This window comes from Hirundo rustica, chromosome 8 (assembly GCF_015227805.2).
Source record: "Hirundo rustica isolate bHirRus1 chromosome 8, bHirRus1.pri.v3, whole genome shotgun sequence".
Classification (NCBI taxonomy): Eukaryota; Metazoa; Chordata; class Aves; order Passeriformes; family Hirundinidae; genus Hirundo; species Hirundo rustica.
This window is the reverse complement of record NC_053457.1, coordinates 4,404,779-4,416,936: the sequence shown is the minus strand read 5'-3', so window position 1 is coordinate 4,416,936 and position 12,158 is coordinate 4,404,779. Positions and strand designations below refer to the sequence as shown.

Below are 12,158 nucleotides of genomic sequence, written 5' to 3'. Positions count from 1 at the left end.
TTAAGTTTTTCCAGGCTCAGTTTTATTATAACTTTGGGTGCTAAATTAAAGCATCCATTGGTGCTTTTAATTTCTGGATCCCACCAAGGTCTATGCTCATGTTCGCATTATCCCCTGTATTTTTATTCTTGAGAAGTTTTGCTTCAGGCTATGTTTTAATTCTTTTAATCACCTAAAGTTTTCTCTGCATCCACTCCAGTCTTCCAGCATCATTTTTTTGAACTAGGAATATAAACAAAATGAATATTTTCTATTAAAAATTTATATGGCATATAATTAATAGCAATAACAGCTCTCAGAGGAGTGGCAGTAGAGCCTCCTTCCTTCTGGCATTTGTTTTTAGGCATCCCCATGGTCATTCAGTCTTCTCAGGTCTCAGTGATGTTCTGGGTGTTTGTGGTCCAGTGGTCCAGTATTGGTCATTTCCAGAATGGAGGCATTGTGATCTTTTCCCAGTTTTATTCAAGGTTCTGACACCCTTTTCCTCCTCCCTTTGGAAAACTCTCAGTAAATCCACTGCTATCAGGATATGTAAATCAGCTGTTATCTGAACAGGGAGGCAGTTGGCTCTTTGAATTCCAGGAAAAAACAAACTTTTCCCTTTGCAGACTCTCTTCATGGTCAGAAAAAAATGTCCCTCTTCATTCTGGCACCCTTTGAAGATATTGGAATGTCTTTGTAGGGATGTTCAGATGTCCAGTGAAGTACCCAGAGCAGAATAGAGTTAAGACGGGTTAAAAATCAGATTTTCCAACAGGAAGGGAAGAAGGATTCATCTGAGAAACAACTTCATTTAAATGCTCCCTCTGCCTGCACACTCAGTTTTTTAGGGGCTTTTTTCCTTCTCTTCAAAAGCTTTTATATATTTAAATCAGAAAAATCCCAGGGAATGCTTCCCTGGCTTTAGGGTAGAGGTGAGTGACTGTCAGCTCACTGGAGTAAGGAGACAGAGTTTTGCAGCTGCTGTTTCCAAGTTTTCTCTGGAAAGTGGGAGAACATCAGGAGATTTGGGCCAAGGATGTACCCAAATCTACAAAGATTTTAACCTCCTAAAAAGATAAAGGTCCCTCCTGGGAGTTTGATTTCAGAGGGATGGCTCAGGGTTCCTCCTGCCGTGGTCACAGGACACTTCAGCAGCAGTTGTCCCCTCACTGGGAAGCCACGAATCTCAACCACACTTCTGCCAGCCAAGAATCCGCTCTGGATCTGACAGAAAAGGGATCAGTGGGAAACAGGATCATTTCATAAACTGGATATGAGGGGAGAAGGGTGAATAAGTCCAAAAGAAACAGAACATCCTGTTTTAAACATTTAATTACCAATAAGATAAGGAAGATAAATGCTCACAGGTGATTTTCCAAGTGTTCAACAATTCCATTATGTATCCAGGACCAACAGCACAGAATTAGTGACTTCTGCCAGCTGGGATTTTTACACACCTGACCAAATGATTGTGTATTGGAAGATCCCTGTGGCTTTTCCAGAATGGGGCTTTTTTGGGAACACCTGCTGTGTTCCTGCTTCAAAAGCAGAGTGGAGGCTCTGATTCAATGGAATTCCTTGTGAACCTGCCACTGTTTAAAAATAATTATTTGTGAAGATCAAATGAGAGGGGAATTGAGGATGAAGTGGAACAGCAGGTGGAGAACTATAGGGATAAAGGCAGGAGTCAGGGATCCAGACCCAAAGCAGCTGGAGTAGGGAGAAAAGGGTGGACACAGCAAGTCCCCAAGCAGCAGCTGAATGGAGTCACAGTTGTCACCATGAACCAAAGCATGAGGCTCCCGTAATCCATAATATTAATCCTACAATAATTCCAGGAAAATGTTTGGCTGAAAAACAAAGGCATGATTTAGAAGTTGTGGATGTAGCAGCCAGTGCGAGGGGGTAGAACCCATGTGTCTCTAAAGACATGCAGAATTTTCCCTGTCCTGTACTTTGTAAAATTGATACACGATGAGAGATCCATATCTTCCCTTCAGACTGTTATGATTGATTACCTGAAGTTTTTATTAAGCAGGGATCTCATAAACAGAGTCATTTAGGTTGCAAAGAACCTCTGAGCTCATCAGGTCCAGCCCTTAACCCAGCACTTCCAAGACCATCATTAAACCATGCCCTCACATCCACACATCAACACCTCCAGCCATGGGCACTGCAAACCTCCCTGGGCAGCCCCTGCCAAGGCCTGAGCACCCTTTCCATGGAGAAATTCCTGCCCATGTCCAACCTGAGCCTCCCCTGGCCCAGCCTGAGGCCGTTTCCCCTTGTCCTGTCCCTGTTCCCTGGCAGCAGAGCCCGACCCCCCCTGGCTGTCCCCTCCTGTCAGGGAGTTGTGCAGAGCCACAAGGTTCCCCCTGAGCCTCCTTTTCTCCAGGCTGAGCCCCTTTCCCAGCTCCCTCAGCCGCTCCTCATCTGATTTTTGCACCAAATCTGTTTGATTACACCCCAAAAATGGGTCTGAATAGTACCTGTACTTCACTATGTCCTTCCTCTTCCACAAACCTCTAAAAGACTCTGAGGCTACTCAGATAATTTCCCAGACCGAAACGTTCAGCTTCCTTTCCTATCTTTTAAAGGGAAGAGGCTTTGATTTATTGGAGCATAAAAACCAGTTGAATCCAACAAATTCCTCCTGCATAAATTAAGTGGAAAATGTCCCCCATTAAAAGGAAACTGTGAAGCTCCTGCACCACATGTCAGGTTCCATCACAGAGTAAACGCTCACGGCTGAGTTACGAACCTGTTAAAAAGGCTCTGTCGGGAAAATGCCAGCGGAATTTCAACTGAGAGATAGTTAAAGTCATCCAGGGATTTAATGCCATCCTGCTGAGAAAGCTTTTGCCAGCTCAAAGGACCTGGGACATGCACCAGTGACATCTAGTGAGCAGCAAGAGAATGTTTATATCCACTTTATGCCATCATTTAGGTTGCAAAAGGAATATTTTCTCAACTAGCAAGGAAATGGTTTGTGGAAGACATCAGGAATGGGAATTATTCTTCCAGACACCTTTGTGAGGGTGGGAGTGAGCAGCCTGTTTGCCCTCAGTACCGTGAGACCAGCCCAAATTCATAATTCAGGACGAGCTGTTCTGCTTGCGATGAGATCCAGTTCATCCATTACACACCCAAAACAATGAGGATTCTCCCCAAAATTCCAAAATAAAAAACAGGGACAAGAAATGCCACGAGGATTTATCAGGAAATTAATCTGAGTGGAAGTCAATTGTAGGAAATTACCGCCCTTGAAGAAATGGTATTTGAGGCGTGGGATTTCTGTCTCATGATCAGAGTAAGGAAATCAAAGCTATCTCAGGCTTTCTGTAGACATTCAGAGTTTATACACAAAAATTCTTACAGAAGCTTGTTGTTTTCTATTTGAAGTTTTCTGGAGGTTTTTTTACCTTAGTCTTTCTCCAGGAGAACTGCTCTACATGTAAGGATCTGGAATTCTGCTATAGCTCCCACTGTTTAGGATCCTCCATCCTAACACATCTCCTACTTTGGTCTTTGGTGCTGGGCAGCTTGTGAGACACTCAGTCCTCACTTCTGGAGTGATCCAGGGATTTTTATTTTCCTTCAGAATTTAAGTCCTTGGACAATGTATTTTTTGTCCAGCCAGCTAAACAATTTCCCTAAGGAGCTGAGCAAATCCTTTGAAATTTGCCTGATTTTAGGGTAACAGCAACCATGGAATCATTAAGAGTGGGAAAGACATCTGAGGTCATCGAATCCAACATTCCCCAGCACTGCCAAGGCCACCACTGCCTCATGTCCCCAAGTGCCACATCCACAGGTTTTTTTAACACTTCCAGGGATAGTGACTCCACCACTGCCTTGGGCCAGATGAAGGTGATCTTTTGGGCAGAGTGGTCCTTTGGGGTGTGTCCAGGAAGGGTTGGTTGATCCTCGGGATCAAAGCAGAGAAGGAAAAGCACAAAGCAAGGCCTTTCTGATGCCAGTGAGAACTTGGTGCTACTGGAAATCAGGATAAACTCATCTCAGCCCTCCTGTTTAAACTGTGTTAAATACATTGGAATTGTCCTTGGCACTGGGATCACAGGGAATTGCCACTATTCCAAAGCCCACAAAGACGACGTTTTTGCACTTTATTGGGCTATCAACCTGCCGTAATTAGAACTCTCCTCATGAACTTGGCTCTAATGTTGGGGTGTTTTTGTGCCATTGAAGGTTCCTGGATGGCAAACTGCTGGATATCAACAAGGAGTTCCAGCCCTACCTGGGCCAGGGTGGGCGAATCCTGGAGATCCGCACTCCGGACGTGGTGGCCAACGTGAAGAAGCAGGCGCAGGCCGTGGGCTACACGGAAGGGGCACTGCTGGCGCTGGCTGTCATCATCATCCTCTGCTGCATGCCAGCCATCCTCATCGTCATGGTCAGCTACCGGCAGTGAGTACCCTCCTTCTCCTCCTCTCCCAGGCCTTGTAACGTCCTAGCAGAGGGGATGCGTTTCATAGCAGAGCCGCTTCGACAATTATTCCCCATCGCGAGAATAATTTCCACTTATTATTGCCTATTTCTATAATGCTTTGTATGTATTATCTATATTTCTGTCATATAAATTGATTTCTGGGTTTAATCCTCTTCTCACCCACAAGGGTTGCTCAGTGCTTGGTGTGATGGACGCGGGAGGTGCATCCTGGGCTTCCTAACGTGGTTCAGGATTTTTTGTGCCAAAACTCTGGCTCAAAACCCAGGTTTCAGGCACAGAAGTGAGGATTCAGAGCTGAATTCCATACCAAAAAAAAATAATTGAGGAATAAGGTGTTTTTTCAAGAAATTAAATCAAAAATCAAATTAGAGGATTCTAATGTTTTTGCTTAAATCCTAAAATATTTTTTCCTGAGCTGCTTAATTGCAGTGTTTCCTGGAGAGTTGGTTTTCTGCCACTTTAGGGCAACATCAGAGATTTTTTTTGATATTTCCTCTTGACTCTTATACTCTGAAGAGATTCCAGTAATTGGCTGGTAAATTAATTCAAATCAACATCTACAACAAGTTCCTCTCAACTAAAATTTTCAGGAAATATTTATTTTATCATATTTAAAATCACTGCATTTGGACTTAAAGGCTCCATGTTCATTTATTTATGTAGATATAGAGAGATATATATTCATAAATTTATTATCTAATTAAATATTATATTCATACATTTACATATACCTTATATTCCAGTTCATAGATTTATAAATCCATTTATTCACTGATTTATTCTTTAATTAATGATTATATTCACATCCTCTTTTCTCCATTTTGAGTCTTTTAAAGAAGAGCTTGACTAAATTCTGCACTGTTGAGATAGATCATTCCCAAACTGTTCTTCCTGTCCCAGAATTCTACGGAAAATTTACTTCCATGAGGCAGTTCATCTTGCAATTCGTTGGTGGCTGTTATCTGAATTACAGATTCCTTAAAGAAGTGAAAGAGCCTCATTTTTCCTTGATATCTGTTAGATTATCCAAACATCATCAATCTCTTTTAGGAGCTCTCAGGAATCATCTTAAATTCATTTCATCCAAAAATCCCATTTTTCCCATTTAGAAATCTGACTTGGAGTGGGATTTATAGCAGACCATTGTGAATAAATTGTATTTTTATGGAGAATGACAAAGAAAATGAAAGGAATTTTAGAATTAATTTAAAATCCAGAGCCTTATGGTTTGTTTTTGCATTCCAGCCTTTTTCACTCATTTTGCAAAGGAATCTCGGTATTTTTCCTAAAATATTTCTTTAGTAATAAATCTAAAAATTACTCCTTTGACATCCAGTAACAGCACAAACCTGTAAGGTACTTATAAATTATTTATTGTTTACTAATCAAAAAAGAATAGCATCTTCTAAATAATAACCAAAAATAATGCTCCATCATTATTAAAAGTATTTTATATACATTTTTGATAAATACCAAAATGGGAAAATATAAATAAAATAACAATTATATTATTTATGTTGTTCATAAAAATAATTCAGTATAAAGAAACAAGTCTAAAAATCTGTCTGATTAAGAAAAATCAGGAGAAATATTCATGTTTTCATGTCTTGTTTTCATTCCCTGCTGTAATTCGGATTTCTGCTGACTATAGAATTGTTTCCAAGGGATCAAAAATAGCAGCCAAACGCTGTTCAGCTCTGGAAGTTCTGATTCTTAAAACAAGTCATTAATTCTGGAATTTGATGTGTGGAATAATTAAGTAGCCTGTAGTTTATTGCTCCTGTTAGAGTCGCTGTAATGGGCAGTTGTTGGAAGCAGAATTTATTTAACCTTCCTTTTTATCTCTTTTTTTTGCAACCAAACAGATTCAAAGAGTAAGTATTTATTTCCAGCTTTGTTTTTTTTCCCAGCTTACACAGGAATACTGACAGATGTTGTTCTCAAAAATTTTTAAATATAAGAGGGTTTTTTTAATTCCTATATCCAACTTGCTCCTGAACTCCTGCTGTGATAAGTTTCAAAGTGATTTATTTCAATGGCTACTCGGTGTCATTGGGGTGTATCAGCCACATCATGGGATATTGGGCAGGAATTGTTCCCCGGGAGGGTGGGCAGGCCCTGGCACAGGGTGCCCAGAGCAGCTGTGGCTGCCCCTGGATCCCTGGCAGTGCCCAAGGCCAGGTTGGACATTGGGGCTTGGAGCAGCCTGGGACAGTGGAAGGTGTCCCTGCCCATGGCAGGGATGGGACTGGATGGGCTTTAAAGTCCTTTCCAATCCAAACCATTCTGGGACTTGGGAAGCTCTGGGATTCCACGAAAACAGAAGAACCAGGAGCTGAAAAATCCAGGAGAAGATGATCATGTTACTACTTTGATGAAGATAAAATCCAGGGATGTTTATTAACCACAGGGCAAGAGCATAGAAAACCTCACATTTTGGCTTTCCCTGGGGGCGTTTGGGGCTCTTCCTGATGAGTGTTTCTCCTCTCCAAAGACGACAGGCTGAGTGTGCCAAGACTGCGAGGATCCAGATGGCTCTCCCAGCAGGAAAACCGACCGGAGCCGTGGCCAACAACCTCTATGAGGAGCTTGGGGACAGCACCATGTAAGTATTCCTTGAGATCCATCCAGAAAATCACAGCCTGGGCTAGCGTGAGGTGTCCTTGCTCATGGCAGAGGGTAGAATGAGATGGGTTTTAAAGGTTCCTCCCAATCCAAACTATTCTAGGACTCTGGGATTCTATGAAATCGCTTCAGGCAGTCTCTGTGCAAAAGTTTTTTTTCATTCCCCAGCTGCCTGGGGTTCTCCAACATCCAGAAAAGAAATAGGCTGGCTCTGGAAGGAGGGAAAAAAGCAATTTATTCTTGTAATGCATGGGGGAACCTTTCACAGACTTTAAGTGGGAAAAAAGGTCACCAGATAGTTTTCCTAAGAGCAAGATCCTACAGTGGATCACTGCTGCCAGGATTGGATTCCTTGGCGCATCCAGGCCAGCACTCCACGTTTTCCAAAGCTGTTGACTAAACATATCCAAAAACATTCATTCTTATCCATTGCACACATCTGAAATGATAATTCCCTGAAAATTGCTGCCCCAAAGTCCCCATTTCCTATACTAAGAAGTGTTCCATTTGTTGGGGATTTTTTTGTTCTAAATTTAAACCTGTTTAAATATTGAAATTAAAGGAGCTATCAAAGCAGAGAAACCCCTGGTAGCTCAATAAACGCATCTTCTACCTCTTACATGCTCATAAAATAATAATCTTGCAAGGCTGCCTCTCTTTTCATGCCTCTGTAAACCTGAAGTTGGTGGACTCCAATAACAATTTAACCCTCAGTAGGAAAATATTCCAGCCAATTACTGTTTGTCTGATACTGGGGGGGATGTTGATAAGCTTTGCCACAATTCCTCATTCTATTTATACTTCAAAACCAAGGAGTTCTGAAGAGCCCAGCTTGAATAATATTTGTAGCAGGTAGGGAGTGAGTGGATGGTGGAAATGAGGATTGCTCTGTTTTCCATCATGATTTGTTTTGCCCAGAAAGTTGAAATTTTCCAGCTGCTGTGATGGAGTTTATAAAATGTTACAGGGCCATGACAGAGCTTTAACTCTTGGACAACTGGGTGAAGTCTTTGCATGTGAAATAATTCCTGGGCTTGAGCTTTGCTTTTCTGGGTAAATAGAGGGCTAAAAAATGCTGGGAGCAGGAATAGTTTCTCCTCAGGGGTGAATTTTTGCCCTTTGCCTTTGTCAAGTTATGCTTGGGCAGGAAGGGAGGAAAAACGTGTAGAATAAAGTTTTTTGGAATGGGAGCAGTTCTCTTTGTGAGCCACATCTGTACCCTTATGCAGGGAGGTGCCAGCTGGATAAAATTCACTCTTTTTTTTACACTAAACCAAATTTCCGCTGAAATTAATTATGTGATGCTAAACCCAGAAAAAGCCTCGTTGTGCTGTGTTTTATCTGCAAAGGTTTTTTGGGGTTTAGTACTGCCCCAAATAGTTGCCAGTTCCCAGATCTGCAGTATTGACTTTGAGGCTTAGCTTTATGTTAATTTGGACAAAAACCAGTCTTCATTGCACCAAAAAAGGTGCTGTAGTTGGAATATTTTCTCTCAGATGTCTTTGCATACAACCAAGGCTTATCCGTCATGCTGAGGAACTGATTAAACACAAAAATCCTTCAAAGATAAATCAAAATCCATAGGATTTTGATACAATAACAGGCTTCGATAAATATCATTACAAATTAACTTTTCCTTCCCCATTAAATTTTTTACTGCAAGAAATTCTTACTTGAGAAAAAATCTTGCATTGCAAATTTTCATGAGTTTTAATACGTTATTCCCTGTTTTAGTTGTCCTAAGTCTGTCATCTTTCATTTGCAGTGTCTTGTTTGCTTTCTTTGGTGTTTATAGCAAATGAAACAGAACAAAACTCTTTAGTTTTAAATCTGCCTTGTCTCACCATTTTCATTTTTCCCTGTCTTTGGATCCTTAGGCATCAGTAAGTAAGCTTATTTCATTGTCTTAATATTTGTAGCTGGTAGAAATTAGTTAATTTTCCTTCCAGCAATTCCCATCCAGCCTTGCAAGGTGAAGTTCATGTTTTATTTGTCCATTGAGCAGGAAAGACATTTACTGGGAAGTTCCAATACTTCTGTGCTTCTTCATCCCTTTTCCTGGAAGCAGAGAGAGGAAGGGTGTTTGTTGAACTTGAAGGGCATTATTTCCAAAGCCAAAGTGTCAAAAAAAGCCAACCCAACAATGAGTGAGTGAACAGAGGTTTGCTGGGAGGCCATGGATTTATGGCTGGGTTTAGACCTTCCTTGGCTGTTAATTCCAATCCCATGCAAGGCCTGTGGAGTCTTTGACTTCACAGGAACTGAACTCTCTGGTCCTCAGTGATCAAACAGAAAAACAAACAGAAAAACACAAAGGGGAAAACGTGGCAGGGTCACCTCAGCTCTCAGAGGCCTCACGTAGAGGGAGGAAGAGGCTGAGGAGCTTTTGAAATAATCAGCTCCAGTGGCAGAAAGGTGGCAGCGCCTTGCATGAGCCTTCTGCTGGAGGGGCTCCTTCAAGTTCAGTCCCCGCTTCTCTCGCCTCTTGGCAGATGCGGCACTTGGCTGACCTCAAAGCTGGCTGCTCCAGAATTCAGAGTTACTTTATGGCTCAGGGAACCAGCACAGGAGGGACCTGGAGCTGCTGGAGAGAGTCCAGGGGAGGCACCAGGGTGAGCAGAGGGATGGAGCAGCTCTGCTGGGAGGAAAGGCTGGGAGAGCTGGCATTGTTCAGCCTGGAGGGGAGAAGCTTTGGGGTGACTCAACTGTGGCCTTCCAGTGCCTGAAGGAGATACAGGAAACATGGAGAGAGACTCTTTCCAAGGGGTGGAGTAACAAGGGGGAATGGCTTCCCACTGCCAGAGGGATGGGATATTAGGAAGGAATTGTTCCCTGGGAGGGTGGGCAGGCCCTGGCACAGGGTGCCCAGAGCAGCTGTGGCTGCCCCTGGATCCCTGGCAGTGTCCAAGGCCAGGTTGGACTTTGGGGCTTGGAGCAGCCTGGGACAGTGGAAGGTGTCCCTGCCCATGGCAGGGGGTTGGAGCTAGGTCATCTTTAAGGTTCTTTCCAATCCAAATCCTTCTGGGATTCTCTAATTAGTATGAAGTTAATTATTTTTATTCATTCTGCCCAGAGGAAGCCTTAGGCACACTCAGCTCGGGAAAACTGCAGTGTCTGGGGAGAGTTCATTCATTTTGTGGAGCTTTGCTGGGTGTTTTTTGTAAATGGGAGAAGGATCCCTGGGTTCTGTGGGGGAATTCCAGTCTTCCTGGCTCCCTGGAAGATTGGGAAGCTGGGGGTTCCCTGCCTGGGTGGTCCCCTGATCAAAACAGGAAACAAAAGTTAAGAAACAAAAGTGTTTTGTTATTAAAAAGAACCCTCATGGGAGTTTTACATCTTGAATTACTTAGAGGAAAATGAAGTCTCTTAATTAACTCCTTCTAGGTATTTAAATTTATCTTCCAATTTTGTTGGGGAATATTTAACCACCAGAGATTAATTTCTCATTAATTTGGATTTACTTATGTTTTCTGAGATATGAAACAACACCACCAAAACCCACAGAATGATGTGACCAAGCAGTCTAAAACTTCATCTTCCAACAATCACAGAATCATGGAAAACTCCATTTTTTTCTCCTACTCCTTTACCAAAATTCAAATTTTGGTAGAGACAAGGCTTAGAATTTTTAATTCAGAACTTGTGTGAAAATACTGGACATCTCTAAGTCACTAAAACCAGTCTTAAATGATATTTTAATTTGTTCAAGTAGATAAGATTGCTATTTTTGCTGTACTTCAGCTCTGCCTGACACAGGCCCAAATCTTAAATTTCTCAGTTTGAGAGAAAAATAAATCTCATTTCAGCCTGCGGTGAGCATTGTTTAAAATAGGCCTCAGCAGGCACTTTTCTAGCAGGCAGTTTGGAACTATTCATTTTAAAATACTGTTTATTTTCAAATCTGCTCAGAAGGTGTGGTATTAAAAATATTTGAGGCATATATAAGGGATTGGGAGGCGACAGATGCAGTTCAGAAAGTGGTGAGACCTCCCACTTTTGGTGTAGAAATTAGATGTTACCCAACCGTAGGGTTTTTTCACTGGGTTCAACATAATAAAGAGATGAAATTCATACACATAAGAGATTAAATTCATTCACATATTGATACTTCTCTAATGTTTCATGATTCTAGGGGGATAGGCCACAATATTAACTGATAATTTTGAAGTAGAAGAAGTTTTTTTTTAACAAGAAGTGGATTTCTTTTTGAACTCACCAAGTAGCTATGCAGCTTCAAATTAAAACAAGCAGCAGCTTGTTTTAATTATTCTTCCTTCCCCCTGAAAGAAGATGCGAAAGTAAATGTCTTGCAGTAGTAGATGTGCTCCTGCTCTTGGGTTGTAGTTGGCTAGAAGTGATTTAATGGCTCTGATTCATTTCATAAGTTCTTTTTTTTTCTCTCTCATAAGTACCTATGTCCATGCATGTTTCCTCACACGTGATTATCTTCTTTTCTTTCAAGTCTTTTTCTTCTCTACCATTTCCAACAAAGCAGGGGAAAAAAGTCAGTCTTAGAAGAAGGAGACCGACAGAGAGTTATAAGCAGCTTTGCTTCCCGTGCTATAGAGGCTCACAAGAATTCCAGTATCAATGGATCCCTGAACAACAACCTCCCCAAATCCTCGAGTAACATCACTTTTTTGTCCGATGAGAACCCGCTAACGACCCGAAACCCGTTGTACGTGGAAGGTCTCCCGCAAAGCCCCGCTGCCGCTGGGTTCCTACGGAAAAGGAACGATACTTTAGACACTCTCTCTCCTTCAAGACTGGCCTGGAGAGAGGCCTCTTTTGGGGGCAGCCACTGGGCGTGGACAGTGCCCGCTCACCTGACCAGGAGACACGTGTCAGGGTCCCTGGGTAGGCCGGTTATCATGGACCCCATCCAGTGGCAGCAGCAGAGGCTCACAGCCAAGGAGGATGGAGCTGAAAACCCCGATGGCAGTGACGATGTCAGCAGTCCACTCTTCCAAAAGATCAGTGGCCCCAAGCTGACTGTGAAGGAGAAGGCGAGGCAGTTTGAGGCGCTGCAGGAAATGAAGCAAGTGAGGTCTCCCGAGGTGAAATCCACGCGATCACCCAC

At 42.4% G+C, this 12,158-nt stretch overlaps 1 protein-coding gene across 4 annotated transcripts in view; it reads left to right on the top strand.

The window, feature by feature from the left end:
• PCDH15 (protocadherin related 15) overlaps nt 1-12,158 on the top strand; it is a 638,687-nt gene that overhangs the window by 612,118 nt on the left and 14,411 nt on the right. For all 4 annotated transcript variants that reach the window (XM_058421490.1, XM_040070932.2, XM_058421489.1 and 1 more), the window contains 2 exons: nt 4,192-4,410; nt 6,948-7,058. In XM_058421490.1, the coding sequence (XP_058277473.1) occupies nt 4,192-4,410; nt 6,948-7,058 (330 nt within the window). The remainder of the gene's footprint in view (nt 1-4,191; nt 4,411-6,947; nt 7,059-12,158) is intronic.